The sequence below is a fragment of the Crocuta crocuta genome, unplaced genomic scaffold, assembly GCF_008692635.1.
Source record: "Crocuta crocuta isolate KB4526 unplaced genomic scaffold, BGI_CrCroc_1.0 scaffold96, whole genome shotgun sequence".
Taxonomy (NCBI): Eukaryota; Metazoa; Chordata; class Mammalia; order Carnivora; family Hyaenidae; genus Crocuta; species Crocuta crocuta.
In genome coordinates this window covers 39,479-66,393 of record NW_027531522.1, presented here as the reverse complement: position 1 = coordinate 66,393, position 26,915 = coordinate 39,479, and the positions used below count along the sequence as shown (strand labels likewise).

The 26,915-nt window shown below is 34.3% G+C and overlaps 1 protein-coding gene across 1 annotated transcript in view; it reads left to right on the top strand.

Moving 5' to 3' along the window:
* ANKRD26 (ankyrin repeat domain containing 26) overlaps positions 1-26,915 on the top strand; it is a 110,383-nt gene that overhangs the window by 45,150 nt on the left and 38,318 nt on the right. The window contains exons 14-20 of the mRNA XM_077772392.1: positions 313-341; positions 435-507; positions 2,181-2,408; positions 4,786-4,868; positions 9,949-10,094; positions 22,953-22,986; positions 25,044-25,188. Coding sequence (XP_077628518.1) covers positions 313-341; positions 435-507; positions 2,181-2,408; positions 4,786-4,868; positions 9,949-10,094; positions 22,953-22,986; positions 25,044-25,188 — 738 coding nt within the window. The remainder of the gene's footprint in view (positions 1-312; positions 342-434; positions 508-2,180; positions 2,409-4,785; positions 4,869-9,948; positions 10,095-22,952; positions 22,987-25,043; positions 25,189-26,915) is intronic.

Here is a 26,915-nt window from a genome sequence, read left to right as displayed (position 1 = left end):
TGTTCACATTGGTATATGTGCACTTTTCTATTTTAGTTAGTCATTTGAAACAGAATCTTACTTTTGAAATCCTAACTGCATGTTCTGTGGAGACTGTATTCCTATTTTTTCTTCAATATTTATAATGGGTTCATATTTCTGTCTTGTCCCTGTCTTAACCCACCTTCCTGTCCCCAAAGAAATAAAACACCAAAACCTAATGTAATCATTTTCAAAGCAAAGCATGAGTATTCAGCTCAGTACTAACTGCATGAATGTATAGTTGGCTTTCACATTTACATATAATTGACTTATGTCCCTTTTGCTTTTTAGATCCTCCTGAAAAATATCCTGACTTGAAGGTAAAACTTTTATATTTTTATCCTTAATTTTTAACTACAGATTGCATGAAATGTGCATAATGTCTTAATCGTACTGTTTCAATGCCCATTCAGCCTACCGTTGAAGTGGAAGATTCTGTTCCTGATAAAACAGTAGGAAAGGGGGCTATACAGATATCCAGCTCAGGTAAATTTTATGATACAAATTTAACAGTGAAAAGAAGTACACTAAAATATTTGAAATGCTCACAGTCTTCTTGTTCCTAATTTTTTTTGGTGCAAATTATTTGAACGATTTGACATAAATAAGGTAGATGTCATTGTTGATATCCATGTTTGAACAAAAGGTATTTACAAGCATAAGAAAAAGAGATTTTAAAAATATAAGCTTTAGCTCATGTTTCTTGTTTTATTTTGAAATCCTTAAGTTTCCATTTTGGAATTCCTTTACTTCTTAGAGATTCCCAGAGATTAATTATTAGACTTTAAATTTTTCCAGTGTTCAAAATGCTTATTTGAATTCTGACATTTACCTAGAGTAGAGCTTTACTTGCTAACATGTCCATTGTGTTTTAACTTGATTTCATGTTATCTAAATAGCATCTTAAGCCAAACATGTTCTGCTTAGCAGTCTGTGTGTGTGTGTGTGTGTGTGTGTGTGTGTGTGTGGTGTCTTTGATTATTAAAAATGGAGGAGGTAATTATTTTTTTATATTTAATAGACACAATCCTTTTAAAACAGTAATTCTGAAACTTTTTTGCTTTATGGTCCTTTTATACCATTTAAAATTTATTGGGAATTCCAAAGAACTTCTGTGTAAGTGGGTTGCATCTGTTGATATTTACAGTATTAGAAATGAAAGCCGAAACATGTAAAATACAGATATACATTCTGTTAGCCATTAGAGCTATGACCCACAGTTGTGATACTATTATATATCATATCTTTAGAATACTCTACACTTAATATGAAAATGAGAATGAAAATATCAAATGACATTTAGTATTATTGTGAAAATAGTGTTGACTCTTGGACCACCTGAATGGATGGATCTTGGGACTCTAGGGATTTTCAGATGACACTGGAGAACTGTTTTAAGCCATATATACATGGTTCATGGATGTGAAGTCATAAAGAGGCCCTTGTGATGAAATGAACATTTAAAAGTTCCACTTCTACATTTTTTTTCTTTCACTTGTCTTAAGAGGTTTAAGTTAGACAATCTTGTTTTTTTAAAAAAAAGTAAAATATTTTTGTTACATATTCATTTTCTGTCTCATGGCACTGTATTTTTTTGGATCTAGTGTAGACTGAGACTTATCCTGTTTTTACATGGCAACAATTATGTCACTGAAGGCTTTTATTTCCATAAAATTTTATGATGTTTATCCAAGACTTGAAAATTGAATTCTTATGATATTGGTACATTGAGGAAAGACCATCTCATTGTGATTAAAGTAGTACCATTCTTTAAAAGTCGTTTTTTTAAACCCATGTCTTTAGAACACACAATGCATATTTAAATGTAAAATAAACGGTTAGACATAGACTTTGTTAGTAAAAAATTCGTACCTTGAGCAATCTTAATTACTAATATTTTATGTAATGCAGGATATATAATAGAGCTGCTTGAATGAATCAAAGTATATAATAATAAAGAATATAAAAGACAAAATGAGAGACTAAATTTATATGAATGTCAAATATAGGACATGTAAAATACAATAAGCTCTGAAGGAGTAGTAGTGTATTTGGGGGAAGAGGAGGATATGGGACTGTTTCTCTGACAAACGAATATCTACAGATTAGTCAAGTATGTATTATTATTTACATTCTAATAAATGAAACTTTGTTTTCAGATTTTTCCATTTGGGCTTCTACAAATTTGACCCTCGCTAATGAGAATTCTCAAACAATTGAGGATTTGACGGTTAATGATAAATGTCTGCCTGTATCACAACCAGTGACTGAAAATCAGTCAGCATCTAAAGAAAAGATTAATATCGGAACTCTGCTTCTGTTAGAGAATTGGAAAGTCCATGATCTGTGTGAGTCACAGTTACCAGAAAACAGAGAGAGCAGAGAAGGTAATGAAGCATAGAGAATTCAACTTCTTTGTAGCTTCACCATAGTTCTGATTTTTCAAAAATAATTTTGTGTAAAATTTTATTTTGTGTTACTCCTTTTTTGTAAACTACAACCAGACTATTTTTAGCAAGACATTTGCATTCTTCCTCGACTAAAGCATCATACAAATAACAAAGAGTATGAAAAGAAAGTAATTTCTTTTAGGCTAATATTTAGTGTACCCTGGAGAATGGGCAGCAGGATTATATTTAGAACTTTGGGGCTAGTTGGGAAAACTAGAGATCTAAAGATTGACTACTCAAAACATAGTTTCTTAGCTCTATTTTTATAGCTCTAAATTCACAAATACTGGTAATACTATAATCACCATAGCTAAAAAAGCACCTTCCCACACATAATATTAAAATATTTCCTATATTTTCTATGACTTTATGTTAGAGTTGGCTTTCTCAATGTGAATCATTGAGAATTTATTACATAGTTTCATCTTTTCAGGTATGTACACATAGTCTTTCACTTTGTTTTTATTATTTTTAATGAATAAAGGAATATTTGTTTTAAAGAGTGCTGTATCTTTTAAAAATAGTATATGGGAAATCAGTTTTAATTCTACTAAGATAGTCTATTGATTAACCACATCTAATGTGTGTTCTACTTTATGTACCAGTTAATTCAGTGCCCCTTTTCAGTCATTTGATCAGGTCTGTACTAAAAAATCGTACAGTATTTTTTTCTACCTCTGTAGTTTTCTGTTCTTTTCTTTATTTCTAAAATTAACATTGTATTCCCAGAAGATTTTCAACTATCTCCTAGAGTAGCGAGTATAGGCTTTAAATCCAAAGTTATTTACCTATACAAGTGACTTGTTTGCTGTTACTTCTTAATGAGGTGGGTAGATCCCAGAGGCAGGACTCTTGATACAAAACACCTACGCAAGCTTGTGTAACATAGAAGGATATGAAATAGAAAAATTACAAAATAAATTCAAGTGATTTAAAACAGTCCATGTAGATCATTTCTCACTTGATGCCTTTTTATAAAGTAGTGAACAGAGTTAGTTCTCCAGGGACCCAAGATTGTGTGTTTATTCATTTAGTACAAATTGAGTCTGTGCTGGGCCCTGATCATTTTATATCCTGAGTATTTCTGGAACCATTCTGATGTGTGTCATCTTTATTTTGTATTACTGCCTTCTAATTCATCTCCCATCTTTTATTACTATGCCATTCAAATTCATCCCTCCCCACAGCATTTAGAGTGATCTGTCTCAAATGCAAATAGAACCATGAACCACTGTTGAAAACATAATTATGTCCCAGCGTCTTAAAATTACATATAAGGGTTTCATAATCTTGACTTCTGCCTACTTTAGACCTTTCTACTGTCTGCCCTTTTGAACTGCTGGTGATGTCTTCCTCTTTGATCCCTGTATCTTGGACAAGTATTTACACTGTTGTGTGCTTCTCTCCCTGTCTTGCTAAGATCTTGCATGCTCTCCCCATTTTCTGCCCTCTGACACCTTTGAATCTGACTGACCTCACTGTTGCAGTTGCAGCTCAGGCAGTCTCTCTAGGAAAACCATTCCTGACACCTTATATCTACATACTTCTCTAAACCTAGGTGCCTAGTACTTAGCGGAAACTTTAATCACTGAGTAAAATAAATAAAGACTGTTTACACAAAGATGATTTAAGGGATTATCTCATACAGTCTAGGAGCAGAAGTAGAAGATCTGTAAAGAAACACTTCACACTTCAGATGATGAAGATATACCAGAAAAATCTATAGAGTACTAAGGTAGCCCCAGAGAAAAAGACACCTATTTACTTGGGGGAAGGATAGCCATAATCAAGGACGACTCTACATAGCAAGCAGTGAGTCCTAAAAGACGAGAAGAAAATTGTCAAATAGAGGAAAACATTTCAGGAACGTTTACTTATCAGGAACATACACCTATAGAAAGGGTATACACTGATAAAAGCCTAAAAAGTAATAGTAATTTTGGAAACCGTGAATATTGCTGTAGTTGAATCTTGCATGTTATTAAAGAGGTACTGTTACAAGTCTGTTGTAACTTTATACATTTCTACTGTATTTTAAAATTTTGTTTCTGATTGTTTTGTTCATTGATGATAGGTGGGTGAATTTGTGAATAAATCTTTGAGATGTTTGTATGCATTTAACCTGGTGACATCTAGTATTTCCCAAATGGTTTGTTGTGAAGTTTTAGATAATTATAAGTATTTCTTAAGGAAGTAAATATTCAGGTAAAGATTGGTTTAAGCTCTCAATTGATAAAATGTTATTTTCTATTTTTATGAAGGTTATCGCTTTTATCTAACCATTCTAAGTCATCCATTTTAATTAAATGTATAGATTTGTCAACAGACCTACAGTTAGAAATGACATCAGAGGAAGAGCAAGAAAGGCCTGATGGAAGTGAAAATAACCACCCACAGGTATGTAAAACTTTAAATTTCCGATTTTATATTGTTTTCCCTGCTTTAATAATGTGACATAGTTCAAGTGAAACTATCTGTTGAATAAGCATTTTAAAGTCAATAGATTATAATGTAGTATTTAGTTTTTATAAAATTTTACAAGTTACAAAACTTAAAATATTGTTAGAATTTATAGTAACTTATAGCTAAACTTTATCCTTGGAATTTAGGCAAAAAAAAATTCCTGAATTTTGTTTGCTTCTTCCATTATTGTAACTTCCTTACATGATAAAGAAGGTAACATCAAATATTGAATCATATGTCACATGTTTAAACAGTAGAAATTATGAGCAATAGAACAATGATGGCCACTGACTGAGATTGATGTAGAAGGAGTAATTATTTTCACTGGTTCAAAGTGTGCAGTTTCTTATTGCCAGTCACTAATGCCAAGATTAAAGATTTATTCCAACTTTGGTCTCTTTGTACTTGACTTCAGAAAGTGGGGTCATAAAAGAAACACAACTGCCTATGGTAGAATCACACCTTACAGGATGGGACTTTTGTAGTTGGGTTATACACAATAGCTTTTTAAGTTATTTCATTTCAGCATAGGAAATCAGTAAGTATTATTAATATTTTTCTTATCCACTCTCAGTGGACATTACAATATATTAGTGCTGGGTACAAATAGATAATCTATATTGATGTCCAACACCATTATAATATATCATTTGAATTTACTTTTCTTTCTCGCTGATATTCATTGATTTTGGCTACTAATAAAGTTTACCTATTCTCTAGTTATTAATCTTTTAAAAAAATACTCAGAAGTACTTAGGGCTCATTATTTAAGGGTGATAATGTAAAATGTTTTTAAAGTTTGTAACATTAAAAATCATCTAATTTATTTTTTGGCATATTTAACATGTAATGAATTGTTTAGTTGAAAGAAATTGACAAAATTGAGTTTATGAGTTCATGTTTTTCTTGTCTTTGGCTAAGGCAAGTTATTTTTCACTTCTTATAGGAAGTTACAGTTCAGTGACTAGGGAACAGCTAAACATAGATTAAGAAGTTTAAGCATTAGGGGCGCCTGGGTGGCTTAGTCGGTTAAGCGTCTGACTTTCGCTTAGGTCATGATCTTGCAGCTCGTGGGTTCGAGCCCCGCGTCGGGCTCTGTGCTGACTGCCAGCTCAGAGCCTGGAGCCTGTTTCAGAGTCTGTCACTCCCTCTCTCTCTGACCCTCCCCTGCTCATGCTGTCTCTCTCTCTCTCTCTCTCTCCTAGAAATAAATAAAACATTTAAAAAAAAAAGTTTAAGCATTAAATTTTAATTATTTTCTAATTTATTTGTCTATACTTGATTACTTAAGGATACAGTTATTTTACAAACATGTATCCTGGCAGAAAAGACATCTGAAAATCAAACCAAAGAAATTAACTTTCCACTTTTGCCTCTGCAAAAAATGACTCAAGAACCAGAAATGAATAAGGAATGTGATAGGATGCTATATCTGTATATTCAGGACTTCTATGCAAAAGTATGAGGAAATGTGGATCAAACAAGGCAAATTAGAGTTGAAAAACAACTTAAAACTCATCACCAGTGAGTTAAAGCAGAAGTTTGGTAAAATTTGCAAAAAATACAAAATTGCTGTTAATTCTAAGGAAGAACTACTACATGCTAACTCTAATGAAGGCACAAACTTCAAGGAAATACTTCTAACTTGACAAATAATATACTCGCTTGTGAGGAAAAAGATGCATTTGGATTGTCTGTCTCTGCAGTATTTCAGGCACTTCCTGAACAAAAAGAGCCTAGTCTTCAAAATGTCATTCTCTCTCATTCATATCTGGGTCCTTGGAATATGCTTGCCAGTCATCTTGTAAGCTTTCTTTAAATGAAAATAAATCACTAACAAAAATGAGGATTTTTATAATGATACAGAAAATAAAAAAGTAAGGAACCTGCGAGTTACATTTGAAGTGAAGGAAGAGTTTGACATGCAAATGGCAAAACTATGAACCAAAATACCATTGATTATAAATTAGACATAGGACATACACCCCAGACTAGTTAATTCAGAGAGCCTTTTTGATTTGTGGCATGCCCTCTCCAATCAGATGAAACACAAGATTCAGACAAAAAGTCATGATATTTCTGCTGTTACAAACATTTACAAGGAAGCAAAAGCAATACAGGACTTGTTCCAGAAGCCATGATATGCAGATAATGAAGTACTAGTAACTATAATAGTATGGAGCCTAAATTAGAAAAATGCCAGTTTCTAGGCATTTAACATATATCTCAATGAAGAATTACATCAAGATATGCAAAGGTTTAGGAATGAGATAGGCATGTTACAAGAAGAGTTCCTGGATTTGGAAAAAGAGAAAGTTCAACTTCAAAAAAAGGTAGAGGTTCACTTTGCTGATATTCTTGTTTTTTTCTCTTCAGCAATTATCGGATCCATTCTAATTTTCCACATATGAGAAAAGGTGTGTGTATAAAATGGGAATGTCTACATATGTAATTGTGTCTGGAAATAGATTATTTCTGCTTTCTAAAAAATAGGAGTTCAGGAAAGCATTCTTAATGATTTGTTTTTCTTAGAGTTTCTCTGTCAGTCTTCCAAGTAGCATATGAACTAGGAAACTAATTTAGCTGTGTAAGTACATTGTGATCTCATGAACTAGAATAATTGTAAATAAATTGCTTAAAAAATAATAATCTATAGAGTTTTTTTTAAATCTATTGGCTTAAATATAAATTGCATTTCCATAAACAGTAAAATGGGAAAGAAGCAATAACTAAGTGAAGGTATATAAACAAATATTCCCAACCTATTTATTGCTTCTGTATGTGCAGTCTTACCTTACTCAAAACCTTGGAACTTAGAATTTCAACATGACCATTTTGAGGTATTTTTGATAACAAATATTTATATTATCACCACTTTTTTCACATTTTTATCATTCTCAGATGTTTCTGTTGAGTCAGACCTTCACATTATGTTTAATAAAGTATGATACATTTTGACATGTATGATTTTTACCATATAGGTAGCATAAACCTTCAGGAAACCTTCAGTATTTAACTCCCAAGGGATTAAACTGAATTTTGATGTGTGCTGGGTTTTAAAAATAGACAAAATCTAGAGATATCCTCCTTTAAAAGAAAAAGTAGCTAATCTTTTCGCCTCCTATTAAGGTATTAACTTATTGTGCCAAAGTCACATTCTTAATGTATCTGATTAATTTAATGAAATTGTGGTCATTTATCTGAGTCAGCATTAAAGAATTGTATCATCTCTTTTGGTACCATAAAATGCTAGGTAATACCACTTTTTAGGAACTTTGGACAAATCATTTAACCCTTTTTTAGTTTACTTCCACTATCAGTAGAAATGGGATTAAAGTTGATAATTACTTTTATAGCTCCCATAAAATTTTATGCTTATTGAATGTGCAATTTGGAGAGCATTACTGGTTTCCCAGAATTCCAGCCTAACATTCGTTTCACTCTGTTTCTTTTGTGTTGTGGCAAACTGGTTCATCAATTTTAGTGAACACTGTCACTTTTTTTTTTTGATAACCTTAGGATCCATATGAAAAATAATTGTAAAAGGCAGTTAGGGAAAGAATAGCTGAGTGCGGAAAGAGGAAAGCTTCCTATTTGTCACTGGAGCACCACAATGTCACATCTTTTAATTAAATCTGACTGTTATGTAAAACCCCAGTGGTAAAGTCAGAAAAGGACAAATTTTGCCTTTGTCTTTTTATTTCTTTGTATCTCTTGGTCAGATGGAGTAGGGGGTGGGGTGGGGAATGTTAGGTAGCAAAGCATGGATATGAATAAGAGTACAAAATTAAGAAAGCCCTTTTAGAAATTTTGGAAAATTCTGCTTCTTTTGAAATGAAGCAGACTTTACAAAAAATTACAATTACTTGTAATGATAAAGTAAACACAAGATATTTTTTTAATGTTTTATTTTATTTATTTTTTAATAGTTTATTGTCAAGTTGGTTTCCACATAACACCCAGTGCTCATCCCCACAAGTGCCCTCCTCCGTGCCCATCACCCCTCTTCCCCTCCCCCTGACCCTCATCAGCCTTCAGTTCTCAGCATTCAAGAGTCTCTCATGGTTTGCCTCCCTCCCCCTTCCCCACCATTTTCCCCCCTTCTTCTCCCCCACAGTCCTCTGTTAAGTTCCTCCTAATCCTCCTATATGTGCAAACATATGGTAACTGTCCTTCTCTGCCTGACTTATTTCGCTCAGCATGACACCCTCAAGGTCCATTCATGTGGCTACACATGGCCAGATTTCATTCTTTCTCATTGCCATGTAGTATTCCATTGTGTAGATAAACCACATCTTCTTGATCCATTCGTCAGTTGATGGACACTTAGGCTCTTCCCATGTTTTGGCTATTGTTGAGAGTGCTGCTATGAACACTGGGGTACGTATGCTCCTATGTATTAGTACTCCTTTATCCCTTGGGTAGATTCCTAGCAGTGCCATTGCTGGGTCATAGGAGAGTTCTTTTTGAGGAACCTCCACACTGTTTTCCAGAGGGGCTGCACCAGTTTCCATTCCCACCAACAGTGTAGGAGGGTGCCCATTTCTCCACATCCTCGCCAGCATCTAGAGTCCTCTGATTTGCTCATTTTAGCCACTCTGACTGGCGTGAGGTGGTATCTCAGGGTGGTTTTGATTTGTATTTCCCTGATGAGGAGGGATGCTGAGCATCGTTTCATGTGTCTGTTGGCCATCTGGATGTCCTCTTTGGAGAAGTGTCTCTTCATATCTTCTGCCCATTTCTTCACTGGATTATTTGTTTTTCGGGTGTGGTGTTTGGTGAATTCCTTATAGATTTTGGATATTAACCCTTTATCTGATACGTCATTTGCAACTATCTTTTCCCATTCCGTTGGTTGCCTATTAGTTTTGTGTATTGTTTCCTTTGCCGAAACACAAAATATTTTTATCAGTTAAAATTATGACAAACTAAGTGTCAACTGATAAAATTAATGAAAAACTTCTTTTTATTGAATAAAGTAACAGTTATCCTTAGTATCAAATTTTCATTAAAGGTTGAAGAAGAAAAGAAGCAGCACAGAAGTAGTGAAATGGAAGTATCAGAAAACGATGCTGCAGCTTCTGGATTCACTCAACAGAGAAAGAATGGAAAAACTGATAGACATCAGTTTCCCATTATAGAAAATGAAGATTCTAATAGGTAAGCCTATAGCAATATTTAATTAGTGTGGGGGTAATTGTTATTTTCTTATGAAACAAAATTTGTACTTTGAGCTCATGTTCATGATNTACCCTACGTGCTAAAGATGCAAATGAGATACCATTTGTTTGCAGTCATAGTCATAAATATTTTATTAAAAAAAATAACCTTAGTTAGCAAATGTGAGGGAAATGACATCCTTTTACACTGTGGCTAGATGAAATTGGTAAATTCTTTCTGAAGAGTGATTGAGCAGTGTGTTTCAAAATTTCAGAGATGTCAGGGTGCCTGGTTGGCTCAGTCAGTTAAGCGCCCAACTTTGGCTCAGGTCATGATCTCGCAGTTTGTGAGTTTGGGCCTCACATCAGGCTCCTTGCTGACAGCTCAGAGCCTGGAGCCTGCTTCAGATTCTGTGTCTCCCTGTCTCTCTGCCCCTTCCCTGCTTGTGCTCTATCTCACTCTCAAAAATAAGTAATAAAACATTAAAATACTTTTTTCAGGTATGTCATCCCTTTATTCCAATGGCTTCATTGCCAGGACTGGATCCTTCATGTTTTATAGAAAACATGACTTCTGTAAACACACACACACACACACACACACATTCTAAGGACATTGATTATATATTATTATATATATAAAATAGGACAGATATGTTAAGGTTACTTATATAAATATATTACATATGTATGTTAAGAATATTTATTATAGCATTCTCATATCAAAAAATTGGAGATAGTCTAAATGTTTATTTACTTATTTTGAGAGAGAGACAGAGAGTGTGTGCACTTGTGAGTCCAACCACTGGAGAAGGGCAGAGACAGAAAGGGAGAGAGAGAATCCAAGCAGACTCCATGCTAACAGTGCAGAGGCCAACACAGGGCTCGATCCCACGACCATGAGATCACAACCTGAGCCAATATCAGGAGTTGGATGCTCACCAGACTGAGCCACCTAAGCACCCTGGAGACATGCTAAATATCCATTATTAAGGAAGTAAATTTTCACATCTATAAAATAATGTAGTATATGACCATTTTACAAAATTTAGGTCTATAGTGTACTGATGGTTTAACAAAATATATTTAAAGCATTTGGTTTGATATCATGTCTCATGCAAATTTTGTTAGAATCATTTTAATATCTACTGAATTGCAAAAGGAAGTTACCTAGTACACTGGCAGTATCTTACCAACAAAATTGCTAGTTATTAGATTTTTGGTTTTGGTTCCCAGTGCATGAGTGCTCAAATGTTGGACTCTCAAATTAATCTGAATATTGCCAAGACATTTCACATGGCAACTTGTCTCATATTCTGTATAAACATTTAATGACCCTGTGCTATAAACCAAGATGCTGCTAATGCAATGAATCATTTTTATAAAGGTACTTTGCTTGCATGCCATTATCCTTCCTTTTTAAAGAGAATATATTTCAACATGCACCACACCAAATTTTCAACAGTGCCTTCATATTATATAATTTATGAAAATTCAGTTTACAAAGTAGGAAAATTATCTGCATCTCCAGCCCCTTTTACTTCTGTTTATAAAATTTTATTTTATTTTTATTTTTTAAAGATGTTTTATTTATTTCTGAGAGAGAGAGACAGCGTGACAGCGTAAGCAGGGGAGGGTCAGAGAGAGAGGGAGACAGAATCTGAAACAGGCTCCAGGCTCTAATCTGGCAGTCAGCACAGAGCCCGACACAGGGCTTGAACCCATGATCTGTGAGATCATGACCTGAGCTGAAGTCGGATGCTTAACCAACTGAGCCACCCAGGTGCCCCTATTTATAACATTTTAATATGACTATTTTGGATAGTATAAAATATCCTAGAGTTAGGTGACTTTTTAAAAATGTTTATTTATTTTGAGAAAGAGAGAGAGCATGTACACATGAAAGGGGGAGGGGCAGAGAGAGTGGGAGAGAAAGAATCCCAAGCAGGCTCTCTGCTGTCAGTGCAGAACCCAATGCAGGGCTTGATCTCATGAACCTAGAGATTATGACCTGAGCCGAAATCAGAAGTCAGATGCTTAACTGACTGGGCCACCCAGGTGCCCTTAGAGTGAGATAATTTTTATCAAGCACGAAATACTGCCTTGAAACTTAGTTTTTCTGTGGTCTTTCTAAGCATGAGAAAAATGGTAATCAGTTTATATAATATTAAATATCTAGAAAAATTTTAAGGAATCTTATTGTATAATTTTGAGTTATTTAGTACCTTGGTCTGGCATTGAAAAAATCTATTTAGTGTTACATGTTAATTTAAAACTTCAAAATATTACAAAAATACTACATAATCATTATGTAACAATTGAAAATTATAGCAATACTAGAAAAGTAGATCAACTGTGATCATTCCACTTAGCTATGATATCCTTAAAAGAATCATCTACACTCTTTGATCCTGATTTCCCTCCCATCCACACTTGAATTGATTGTAGTAACTTTCCCTCTCACTACTCCAGAATTGTTTTTCTGGAGTAATCAATTGGTAATCAAAGTTACCATTAATTTTCACTTTAATAAATCTAAACATAATTTCATACATCTCATTTTTCTTATTCTTTCAGCAATATTTGACCCAGTGGAAAACTCTCTCCTCCCTGATTTTGTCTCCTAAATATTTAGCTTTTAGGATATCACTAAATTTTCATTTATTAGTGATATAACCTGATTTTCCTGCTGCCTTTCTAGTCTGTACACCTCAGCCTGATTTGCTTGTTTCTCCTCATTCCTGTCTCTTACCCATTGATGTCTTCTAGGAATCTGTCTTTGATCTTGTTTCTCGTGACTTTTACAATCTTGTGTATTCTAATGATCCTCAAGTTTATATCTTCATCCCAGATCTCTCTTCATAATTCCAGACCCATGTATCAAACTGCCTACTTGATATCTCTTTTTGGAAAGCTATTGGGTATTGCAAACTTAACATGTCCAAAATTGAACTACTGATATTCTTTCTTAATACCTGCCTTCCATGTCTTTCCTAAGTGAGTTAATAACAGTTGCTTAAGTGCCGGAGTCCAAGTCCAGGGGTCCCTGAAGGATGGATGTTGTCGGTGACAGAGCCCTGAGATTCTTTCTGGTCACTAGGCAGGCATCTCCTCACTGTCTGTGACTCAACTTTATTTTATGATTAAGTTTTTGGGGGATAGCACATAACTGGCATTCTGATGATAAATTCTTTGATCAGTAAAAACTTTCCAGAACATTGTTATGCATAACCTTATGAGTATAATTTAGATAAGGGTACTCATGCTTATCATATGAGGAAGGAAAGCATCTTTAGCATTCAAATACAAACAGGATAATGATTTTAGCATAGTAAAGGCAAAAGTTAGTTCTTTGTGAGCAGAGGTCCATAGCCTGTTTATCGCTTAATGGGAAGTGTTAAGAAAAACAGAATCCTCACAATGTCTGCTCCCATAACCAGAAAAGAAAACATCTAAACATTAGCCACAAGCCTTATAGTTCCTATAACGTCATCCATGCCCAGGAATAGTACATCAGTCTGTACCAAAGTTATTATTTTATTAATGTAAACCTGAAGGCAATAGCTGACCTTTTTGTGTCATTGATAACTCAGTCCTGATCTATTTCCAGATTACTAAGCATCAACGTTTTTCCAAGCTACAACAAATTCCTTCACAAGGTGCAATCATCATACCAGGGCCAGAATAAGTCACTCCCAGATGCCAATCAACAAGGTGCTTTGGGGGTCAGTGCTCAAGCAGAAATAATTGAGTAGGGGTGGATATTGATTCTCATCTGACGGCAAGAGAGCATGCAAACTTGCCTTAACCTCACAAGGAGTATTCTCAACTAGTGAGTTCAGAATGGCTCCCAACATATGAGTTGCTCTGCTAAAAAAATAACTTGGTTATCATCTTTGAGTCCTGTCTTTTTCTTTTTCTTTTTCGTACACATCACATCTAATCTGTCAGCAAATCTTGTCATGTCTTCCTTCAAATATATCCAGAAGCCAAATACATCTTCCATGACTAAGATACTGCTGTCTATGTTGGTGTAATAGGTGACTAACTGGTCTTCTGGTTTCTTTGTTTTTTCTTTCATTTTTCTCGGTTTCCATTAATTCTAAACACATTGGAGCTACTGAAACATGTCAGATTGTGTCCTTCCTCTGCTCAAAACCCATTTCACTCAAAGTACATGCCAAAATTCTTCCTAATAACGCTACAAGGCCTGTATGATATGTTCCTCTCAGGTCTCTCCTTCTCTCTCTCACTGATTTGAACTATTTTCTACCCCTTTCATTCTGTCCAGCCACATTGAATTTCTCACTATTTTTTGAACATTGGGGCATACTTCTGTACTTGTTGTCGGCTCTATCTGGAATGCTTTCCCTCAGATACCCCATGGCTTGCTTTTTCCTTTTTTTTTTCCCCCTTCAGTTTTCCCTTCAGTGGCTTAAAAGTCACTTTCCCAGCAAGTCCTTTCTTGCCCATCCTGACTAGTATTTCAACAACCCCTTTCACTGTAACACACCAAAATTTGATTTCTCTGCTTTAGTTTTTCTTCTTTAATACTCTATATTTTGCCTATGTAGTTTATTGTTAATGTATTTACTTCACTCATGAGTAGGATTGTTATCTGTTCATTTGCCATGTCCTCAGTGCCTAGAAAATGTTCTAGTATATATAGTACTTATTCAATAATATTTATTGAGTGAATGGAGTTTGACCTGTGTGTATTGTTTTTAACATAATACTAATTCTCACTTATACAAAGTTTGACTTGGGTTCATTCTGACAATTAAGCCTGCCAGTTATATGCATTTTTGGATTTGTGGGAGCCCAATATTCTGTTTACTTGCTACTTATTCTTTTAGCTGTATTAATGGTAAAATGCATCGAAGGAATAGCAAACTTCCTTTATATTTTTATTAAGGAAAATAAAATATGGTGGCAAATTATTATAGGACTTTAAAAATTCTTGCCAAAGAATTATGAGCCCTCAATATCTGAAATAAAAAGATGAAGTTGTAATTTATTGCTTACAAATAAGAGCAAGCTATGCTGGTTAAGTATAGTCCTATCTAACAGAGCAGTCTGATTTTCTTATACAGGGTTTGGGGAAGAGTGGATTTTAAGGATTGGGGGACTTTCAGAGAATTAAATGGTTTGTCATCATCTGAAGCACCATGGTTATTTGGGTAAGACTGTTGTTGATTGGTTGGCACTCCGAGGCATGTGTTTTGGAGTGATTTTGTCCCTTGGCTTTCTTTCAAAAGGAAGGAGCTGAAATTGGTTGGTGAGTAAGGCTGGTGGGCATTGAATAACACATTTAAAACTGATTCTGGTGGCTTCTTATTACCATGGCTATGTGTTAAGGTTTTTCTTTTTTTCTCAGTTTGAGGTGACTTTAACCACATGTTTTCTATTTAAAAGTTGCTTTTATTGACTGTGTTGAAAATGAAAGCTATTTCATATTCTATAATTACAGATTTATTTTTGAAGTTTGGATCGAGAGGAATTGTTTAATAATTGCTTTCAGGAAGATCCTTCTTGGATGTTATTTTAACTAGAAAAGTTATCTGTATAAAAGTTTTTTGGAAAAACGATTGGTAGTTTTGTTTTTGTTTTTGGTGCTCTTAGGGGCTCATGTTTAAGTCCTAAATAATCTGTGGAAAATTTCATTCTCTTTGGAAATTTATGTAGCTATATGGTAATAATACTCTCTCGCATGCATTTAGCCCATGAAAAAGTAATTACAATTTTCTTTTTGGTAAATCCAGTTTTTTATGTTAGGATTAGATAACTAACATAAAAGGATACAAAAGTTATGAAATCATATTTTAAAAACTTTATTTTTAACACTTACTCATTTTTGAGAGACAGGGAGAAACAAAGTGAGAGTAGGGGAGGGGAAGGGAGAGAGGGAGATAAAGATTCGAAGCAGGCTCCAGGCTCTGGGCTATCAGCACAGAGCCTGATGTGGGGCTTAACCCACAAACCATTAGATCACAACCTGAGCCAAAGTCATATGCTTAACGGACTGAGCCATTCTTTGAAAGTATAACTAATCAGATTATTGCTATTTTTCAGTGATATATAATAACATATGAGTACTTTTCAATTTTTGAAGGTTTTCCAGATTTATTGAGATATAATTAACACACAGCTGTGTAACTATAAGGTATACCTGTCTTAATTTGATACACTTTAATATTGTATGCCACAGTAGTGTTAATACTTCCATCACCTCACATAATTATCATTTTTTTGCAATGATATATGCTTTCATCAGTTTTCAAATATATACTATGTATATTTGAAATATATATATTTTCAAATATATAATATTACAGTATTGTTAACGGTTATCACTATCCTGCACTCTAGATCCCCAGAACTTATTAATCTTGTAACAGGCAGTTTGTACCCTTTGACCAGTATCGACCCATTTCTCACAGTCTCCTACCTGTGGCAACCACCAGTCTATTCCATTTCTGTGAATTTGTTTCTTTTTTTAAGATTCCACATGTAAGTCAGATCATACAGTATTTGTCTTCTTGTGTCTGACTTATTTTTACTAAGCATGATGCCCTCAAGTTCACTCATTTTGTCACAAATGGCAGGATTTCCTTGTTTGTGGTTGAAAATATTCCATTGTAAATATATACCCTAATTTTTAATCCACTAATCCATTGATGGATGCTTAGGTTGTTTCTTGACTATTGTAAATACTGCTGCAATAAACATAGGGGTGCAGAGGTAATGATTTCATTTCTTTAAGATATACACCCAAAAGGCAAACCATGAGAAACTCTTGAATGCTGAGAACAAACTGAGGGCTGATGGGGGTGAGGGAGAGGGGAAGGGGTGTGATGGGCATGGAGGAGGGCACTTGTGGGGATGAGCACTGGTGTTATATGGAAACCAACTTGACAATAAACTATTTAAAAAATATATACACTCAGAAATGGGATGATTGGATCATATGGAGGTTCTATTTTTAGTTTTTTGCAGAACTACCGTACTGTTTTACATAGTGACTGTACCAATTTATGGTCCCACAACAGTACAAGGGTTTCCTTTCCTGTACATCCTTGCCAACAATATCTCTGTCTTTTTGATAATAGCCATTTTAATACGTCAGAGTAATAGATAACACTGTAGTTTTGATTTGTATTTCCCTGACGAATAGTGATATTGGGCACCTTTTTATATGTACCGTTTGGCCATTAATATCTTCTGAGGAGAGATGTCTATTAAAGTGCCTTGCCCAGTTTTTAATGGTTTTGTTTTGTTTGCTTTTGAATTGTATGAATTCCCTATATGTTTTAGATACTGACATTTTTCATATTTGTGGTTTGAAAATATTTTCAGGCTTTCTGTAATTAGCTTTTCTTTTTTTTTTAATCTGGATGTTTTTATTTTTTATTTTATTTTTTTCTTAAAAAATTTATTGTCATGTAGGTTGGCTTTTCACTATGTTGCTTGTTTCTTTTGCTGTGCAGAAACATTGTTTTTTCCATGGTTTGTTTTTGCCTTTATTGCTTGTACTTTGGATGTCATATCTAAAATCATTGCTGAGATCAATGTCAAGGAGCTTTTTTCCTATGTTTTCTTCTAGGAATTTTATGGTTTAAGGTTTTACATAGAAATCTTTATTTCAGTTTGGGTTAATTTTTGTGAGTGGTGTGAGGTAGGGGTACAATTTTATTCTTTTGCATGTGAGTATCCAGTTTTCTCAGCATCGTTTATTGAAGAGATTACCTTTTCTCTTTTGAGTATCTTGGGTCTCTTAACAGATTTTAATTGACTTTATGTATGGGTTTATTTCTGGGTTCTTGATTCTGTTTCATTCATCTTTGTGTTTGTTATTATGCAAGTTCAATACAGTTTTTATTACTGTTAGCTTTGTAATAGTTTGAAAACAGGAGGTGTGATGCTTCCAGCTTTGTTCTTCTTTCTTAGGATTGCTTTGGCTATTTGGGGTCTTTTTCGTTCCTTACAAATTTGAGGAATGTTTTTCCTATTTCTGTGATAAAAAATGTCACTGGAATTTTGACAAGGATTGCATTGAGTCTGTAGGTGTTTTGAGTGATGTGGATATTTGATATTAATTTTTCTAATCCATAAACAACTGAGTATCTTCTCGTTTGTGTTTCTGCTGTTTCTTTTATCAAAGTCTTTTAGTTTTACTATACATATCTTACATGTCCTTGATTAAATTTATTGCTAAGTGCTTTGTTCTTTTTGATGTTTTTGTGAATGGGATTTTTTCTTTATATTTCTTTTTCACATATTTAATTGTTGTATAGAAATGCAACTGATTTCTTAATGTTGATTTTGTAATTTTTAATTTAACTTATGTTGAATTTGTAATTTTTTTTAATATTTGTTTATTTTTGATAGAGACGAGCCTGAGCAGGGGAGGGGCAGACAGAGAGGGAGACAGAATCTGAAGCAGGCTCCAGGCTCTGAGTTATCAGCACAGAGCCCGAAGAGGGGCTTGAACCACAAACCAGAGATCAAAATCTGAGCTGAAGTCAGAAGCTTAACTGACTGAGCCACCCAGGCACTCCTGCATCTTTTTTTTTTTTTTTTTTTTTTTTTACAAATAGTTTTTTGTCAAATTAGTTTCCACATAACACCCAGTGCTCATCCCAACGAGTTTTTGGCACTCCTGCATCTTTATGTTGATTTTGTATCCTTCATCTCTACTAGTTCTAACAGCCTTTTGGTCGTATCTTCAGGATTATCTATACATAAGATCATATCATCTGCAAACAAAGACAGTTTTATTTCTTCTTTTCTGATTTACATGCCTTTTATTTCTTTTTCTTGCCTGACTGCTCTGGCTAGGACTTCCAGTATCATGTTGAATAGGGGTGGTAAAGTGGGCTACTTTGCCATGTTCTTGAACTTAGAGTAAAAGCTTTCAGTTTTTTACCACTGCATATGATGTTAGTTATAGGTTTGTCATATTGGACTTCATTATGTTCGGGTGTGATAACTCAGTACCTACTTTATATTTTATTTTTTTTATTTAGTTTTTATTTATTTAGTTAGTTTTTATTATGAAAAGATGTTGAATTTTGTCAAATGCTTTTTCTGCACATATTCGGATGATCATCTAATTTTTTTATTCTGCTAATGTGGTGTATCAAATTTATTTATTTTATTTGATTGATTTCTGAAGGATAATTTTGCTGAGTAAAGTATTCTTGATTGGTAGTCTTTTTTCTCAGCACTCTATGTAATCCCACTCTCTCCTGGCCTGTAAGGTTTCTGCAGAGAAATTGCTAATGGCGTTATGAAGGTTCACTTATAATCACATAGTCTTTCTTCACTCTTTTTGTTTATTTATTTATTTTACTTTCTGTTTGGATAATTTGAAAGTCCCTGTCTTTAAATTCACAGATTTTTTTTAAATTAATTTTTTTTTGCTTGATGCATTTTCCTGTCAGTTATCACTCTTGCTTTTTTCAATTTCATTCATTATATTCTTCAGCTCCAGGATTTTTGTTTAGTTATTTTTTACTATTTCCAGCTCTTTGTTAAACATCTCATTTTATTTATATAGTATTTTTCTGATTTTATTGGATTAGCTTTTTGTGTTTTCTTATAGTTCATTGCGTTTCCTTAAAACTGCTATTTTGAATTCTCTTTTGAATAAATTACAGATCTCCAGATCTCCATGTGTTTTGGATTAATTACTGGAAGATTATTGTGATCCTTTGGTGGTATCATATTTCCTTGATATTTTATATTCTTTGCAATTTACATTGTTGTCTTGGCATTTGAAGTAGCAGTCACCTCCTCTAGTCTTTAATGACTACCTCATCAGTGTATCCAAGCCTGATTTTTTTGCTCCATTAGTGTGCTGGAAATTCTTTAAAGGAAACCTACTTTTCCAAAAAGGCTCTCTTATCCATCGATGATTATCTTAGACAATGTTTTCTAGGGACTCTGAGATGTGGCTGAGAGGGCGGGGCTGGAGGCAGTTTATGGGCTATTGCTAGGACCTCTCCTGTTTATTTTCCCTGTTCAATAAAGCCTTTCTTTTCCTCACTTACAGCTTCTCATATGTCAACGCTTTCAAATCACATTGTATTATAATTGTGTGTTTATCTGTGTTTGAAGCAACAGATGTGTATTTCCTTATATATGGTTGGTACTTCATAACTGTTCTGTGAATTAATAAATTAAGTCATGGTAAAATTCTGAATTTTATGAAAATTGTCTTTATATTATTTGTCAGTAAAATTATTAGAAACCATTGGCTTTTTATGTATTTGTAGCAGATTTTTTTAAAGTAGTGACCCTGATTTGCATATGAAGAAGTTAAAGAAAGATGAAAATGAAGAATGGACATCAACAAATCTATGATTACACCAGTGTTTGAGAAGGCCTATTCCCACACTGGTGGCCTACTGCAAATGAATGATGATAGCAGTTTAAGTGAAAAGAATCAGGAAATCTATAAATTTTTTATTTCCCTGTGAAGGAATTTTAGCAGTGATTACCTTTTGTGGAAATAAAATGCTGTAGTGTTGGTAGGTACAAGCAGAAATACTTAACACTATCAAACACGCTGCTTAAAAAGTTAAGATGAGGGTAAGTGACTTTGATAAGGAGCAATTTCAGTAGTTACCATGGAAGCAGGACTGTGATGATTAAGTGTAAACAATTCCTTCGAGCATTTTAATTGGGAAAGGTCATAGAGAAATGGATGATAACTGCAAAAGAATGTGGAATGCAAAGGCATTTTCTTTCTCTATTTTAAGATGGAAGCTTTTAGAGTATGTTTGTATTCTGTTGGAAATGATCAATAGAGATAAACATGGTTATTTTGTTTAATTTTGTTTGCATTTCCATATTTAGAAAGCTTGTTGATTGTATTACATTATCTTTTAAAGATGATAGTAATTGTGCTTAGTACTCCTATTCATGTTGTTTTGTGGAATAAGTTATTTATTCAGAATTGGCTCCATAATGGGGTATTCTCATATAATTGAATGTGCAGATTAAAAAACACATATATATACACACACTTAGGCCATTCTGAAATAGAGCTGTTCATTCCTTGATGATTTTAGATATTCAGTGCCTTTGATAGTATCACGAATACCTATGATTTTGTTAGGGACTTTAAAGTATCTGGTTATATTGTTAATATTTGTTTAGATTCTGGGGAAAGGGGAAGATTTTGTTTATTTACAATTGGAAAATAAACTAGTAATCCATAACAGATTATTACTTTGGGATTATAAAGCTCTAAATTACAAAAACCATGCTTTCTGTACCAACAGTGTCATTGACACAGATTGTATGCTCAATAAGTATGTGTTCAATGTGGGAATAAACAGTTGAATAAATGAATGAATGCCTATTGATGAACTTCTCTAGAAGAAGCAAATCTTTAGTTTGTTGAAAGTAGATTTCCAATATTGCTTAGGTATAAAGTCTTTTTATTTAAAAGAAGATGTATAAGGGCCACCTGGGTGGCTCAGTTAAGTGGTTGACTTTGGCTCGGGTCATCATCTCACAGTTTGTGGGTTCGAGCCCTGTGTTGGTCTCTGTGCTGACAGCTCAGAGCCTGGAGCCTGCTTCAGATTCTTTGTCTCCTTCTCTCTCTCTGACCCTTCCCTGCTCACACTGTCTCTCTCTCTCTGTCAGAAATAAATGATCTTGCCATTTGTGAGTTCAAGCCCCACGTTGGGCTCTGTGTTGACAGCTCAGAGCCTAGAGTCTGCTTTGGATTCTGTGTCTCCTCCTTTCTCTGCCCTTCCCCTGCTCGCCCTCTGTCTCTCTGTCTTTCAAAAAATAAAAACATTTAAAAAATTTTTAAAAAAGATGTATAAGATTCAGAAATTTTTATGTATAACTATAGCTAGAAATAGAATAATTATATAGATTTATTTGCTTATCTATTACTTAGAAACACTTAACTATTATTTTCACCACATATTATAAAACACATGCTTTGAAGGCACTCTTCCTGGGTTTGACTACAGGGTCTGCTTTTGACCAGCTGTATGGACTTGGGCAAGTTACTTAGACTTTCTGTGCCTCATTTTCTTCCTATGTAAAATACCTCTAATATAATAAGCTTCATAGGATTATTGTGAGGCTTAAAATACCTTTAAGACATATAAAGTACTCATAATAGTGCATAGATAGTAGTTGCATAGCAAGTCTTCAACACGTTAATATCATGATTGTTAGAAAGGGGTTTCCTTCATATAGGGACTTAACTTGCACTTTCCAAATAGGTTTTAATGCCAGTAGAAGCTTATTTTTATTGAAAATGACAACAACAACAAAATGATATCATTCCTATCAAATAATATAAGTAGCATTATGATTTTCCTTTGCCTTTTTTAGTTTTTTTAAAATTTTTTAATTTTTTAAAAAATATTTTTATTTAATTCTAAGAGAGAGAGACAGCGTGAGCAGGGGAGGGTCAGAGAGAGAGGGAGACACAGACTCTGAAATAGGCTCCAGGCTCTGAGCTGGCAGTCAGCACAGAGCCCGACGCGGGACTCAAACCCACAAACCGCAAGATCATGACCTAAGTGAAAGTCGGACGCTTAACCGACTAAGCCACCCAGGCGCCCCAACTTTTTTTTAGTTTTGATCTAAATTTAGTACTTTGTTGTGCTCCCTTCCCTACCACATGTACTAAAATTGGATATGTCTAATCCTTTGTTAATATTATTATTATATTTTTTGTATTTTTAATGTTACTCTATTGTTTAATCCCCTTCGTAGAAAGTTAGTTCCAAATGCAGAGATTTTAGTCATAAACAATAGGTTTAGATATTCTTTCTATTTTAAGAATTTAATATTTGCCTGAAAAGGATTGTTTGTTTTATTTCAGACTTGCAAAGAAGATTTCTAATAAAAAGAACAAGGTAAAAAAATATACAATATAATTTTGTTATTTATTTTTAGTATATTATTTTGATAAATAATATTTATTAGAAATATTCTGTGGTAAAAAAGATTTTATGAAAGGTATAGTGAAAAAATAGAAAATCTTCCTTTGTTGTAGGGACATTTTCTGTGAAAAAGTTACTTAGAAATACTAGCTATTGATAATATTTTTTTGATAAAAATCAGTTCTTTTATTTTTTTATTATTACTATTTTTTAATGTTTTATTTATTTCTGAGAGAGACAGTGTGAGCAGGGGAGGGTCAGAGAGAGAAGGAAATACAGAACCTGAAGCAGCCTCCAGGCTCTGAGCTAGCTGTCAGCACAGAGCCCGATGTGGGGCTCAAACCCACGAACCGTGAGATCATGACCTGAGATGAAGTCGGACGCTTAACCGACTGAGCCACCCAGGCGCCCCAAAAAACAAATGAAAGTCTTAAAAGCGAAGTACACATTACCTACAGGTAAAAAGGAGCAAAAAAAGACTAACAGCTAACTTTTCAGCATAAAAATTTAAGTTAGAAAACAATAGAACACTTTAATATGCCAAAATAACAAATAAGCTTCCATATAACCCTGTCAACCTACAATGACATATCTAGCAAAATTATCCTTCAAATTTTATTGCTAAAAAAGACAGCAAGAAGCAAAGTCTAAGAGAATTTGTTAACAATAAAGGTGCACTAAAAGAATTTCTTCATATAGAGGAGAATCCCAGATATAAATAAGCAAACCCAGGAAAAAGAACAGTAATAAATTGTTAATATGTGGATAAATACAAATAAATACTACTTGGACAAAGGAATGATAATGTTTTCTCTTGTGGGTTTTAAAATACATATGAATTAAAATGTATATCAAATAAAAAATAAAATTTGGAAGGGAGATAATAGATTTTAAATATCCTAAGTTTCTAGCATTGAAAGGACTAGTCAGATCTAATAATTCCTATTAGAATGTAATTAAAGATATATATTGTAATTTCTAAGATCACCTCCAAAGAAGTATAACTAATAAGCTAATAGAGGGACAGTGTGAAATAATAAACATTTATTAAACAAATAATCAAATATTACTTGAAAAGAAAAAAAGGTAAGAAATGAGAGTACAATAATATAAGAATTTGGGGCACCTGGGTGGCTCAGCCAGTTAAGTGTCCGACTTCGGCTCAGGTCATGATCCCACTGTTCATGGGTTCGAGCCCTTCACTGGGCTCTGTGCTGACGGCTCAGAGCCTGGAGCCTGCTTCAGTTCCGCATCTCCCCCTCTCTCTCTCTCTCTCTCTCTCTCTCTCTCTTTCTCTCTGTCTCTCAAAAGTAAATAAAACATAAAAATAAAGAATATAAGGAGATTGGCCAAATGGAAATAAACAGTAATCTAGTAGATAGTAATTTACATCTTTTAGTAATTACATTCAATGTCAATATACTAAATGTTCCAAGTAAAATGCTAAAATTGTCAGACTGAATGTATGTACAAATGTATATACAAATGTATGTATTTGTAGTATGAAGGATGTGCTTCACATATAAAGTTTTGGCGTGCCTTAGTGGCTCAGTCAGTTAAGAGTCTGACTTCAGCTCAGGTCATGATCTTGCTGTTCGTGAGTTTGAGCCCAGCACAGTGACTCTGTGCTGACAGCCAGCTCGGAGCCTGGAGCCTGCTTCAGATTCTGTGTCTCCCTCTCTCTCTGCAAAAATCAGTTCTTTTAAAAAGTACCTATGGTTTTGCTTTTAAATGTTATTGACCTCTTTTTAAAATGTATTTTGAGAGAGAGCACGCACACATGGGGGAGGGGCACAGGGAGAAGGAGAGAGAGAATCCCAATCAGGCTCCGTGCTGTCAGCATGGAGGTCAACGTGGAACTCAAACTCAGGAACCATGAGGTTATGACCTGAGCCAAAATAGAGTCAGATGCTCCACCGACTAAGTCACCTAAGTGCCCATGTCTATGCTTTTATAAAACAATGGGTCTTTATCACTTCTCTATACTTGGTATATTTTGTAAATATTTGGGGGACATTATTTATTTGTAGGTCAAAAAGCAGATTAATTCTATGGATGACTTTGATGACTTCAGTCACTCCTCTAAAACTGAAGCTTCAGAGGATTGTGAGTTGCCTTACTCTAATTACGAGTATTTCAAGTTGCTAATTGAACAACTTGGCATGGACTGTAAAGGTAGGAAGACTTTTTTTATGTATATTGCTATAATAATATGTGCACACCTTGTCTAGTACTGTACCATAGAACACTGATATAGTGTAGAGCTGCTCATCTCAGAAATAGGTTTTATATTAAAATAAAATGAGAACTGTTGTATACTCTCAGCCAAAGAGTCATAATTTCCAGTGTACTTTTCTCAGGCACATCTCGTGTGTTTCTTAACTCTGCTTCTCTTCTGTGCCTTCACCCAAGGTCAGGTCATTATTTTTCTCCTAGATTACTGAAATAACCTCAGGGCTGTTTTCCCTGCCATTCCACCTCCCAGAACCTTGGTCTACACTGCCACCATAATTGTTATATATTTTTAAAAATTTATATTTCATCATGTTACCCCCTGGCTTAAAGCTTAGCTATTACTTCTCATTGCTATAAGGTTAAAGGCCACAGTCCTCTAGCTTCATCATGTATTGTTTTACATCCTACTTTCCATCTGTGTCTTATCCACTGTTTTAGATGTAAGAGAGCTTTTTGTTTCCAACCGCTGTAGTTAGATAAACTGCACATATATGAAGTTTATCATTTGATAGTTTTGACATATGTATACACGTATTGAACGATAACCATAATCCAGACAATTAACATATTCATCACCCTTAAAAGTTTCATGGCCCTTTATATTCCCTTATTATGAAGCTGCCAAATTGTTTTCTAAAGTAGTTGTACCATTTGTCATTCCCACCACCAATTCCTCCATATACATTCATGAACACTTAGTATTGTTAGCTTTTTAAATCCTAGCCATTCTGAATGATAATGTAGTTTATATATCATTATGGTTTTAATATATATTTCCTTAATAACTGATGATGTTGAGCATATTTTCATGTGCGTGTTTGCCCTCTGTATATCTTCTTTGAATTGTCCAAATCTTTTGTCATTTTAAAAATTAGGTTTGTTTTCTTACTTGTTGAGTTTTCAGAATTCTTTTTATATGCTAGACACAGTTCCTGTTTTTTGGGGTTTTTTTTTTTTGGTCCACTGAGACATTTTATTTGTATGTAAGTATTACCTCCCTAGAAAAAGAATCCCATGATTTTCCCTCCTGTGTGTTTTCATCTTCTTCATGGTTTGTGATTGCAGCTGAGGTTGTCAGTACAATGAAACCAAAGTGAGCAGATTATTCTGCCATTTTTCTAGATCTTTGCTTTGTCCATCAATTCTGGGGCCAATCACTCCATGTTTGCTTAACCTGCCTGTAAGGTTCATAACAATTTTCCCAATGTTGTGACCATCAATGATTTCAATTCACCAGTGTAACAACCATGCTTCATCATCACAGTTAAAAAGTGGATGATGCCTGGGGCGCCTGGGTGGCTTAGTCGGTTAAGCGTCCGACTTTCGCTTAGGTCATGATCTCACGATTCGTGGGTTCGAGCCCCGTGTCGGGCTCTGTGCTGACTGCCAGCTCAGAGCCTGGAGCCTGTTTCAGAGTCTGTGACTCCCTCTCTCTCTGACCCTCCCCTGCTCACGCTGTCTCTCTCTCTCTCTCTCTCTCTCCTAGAAATAAAACATTAAAAAAAAAAAAAAAGTGGATGATGCCTTTGGAGTGTGGCCTACATTTGCCTGTCTTTTCAATATTGTTATGTTTTTTTTTAATTTTTTTTTAAATTTATTTCTAGGAGAGAGGGAGAGAGACAGCGTGAGCAGGGGAGGGTCAGAGAGAGAGGGAGTCACAGACTGAA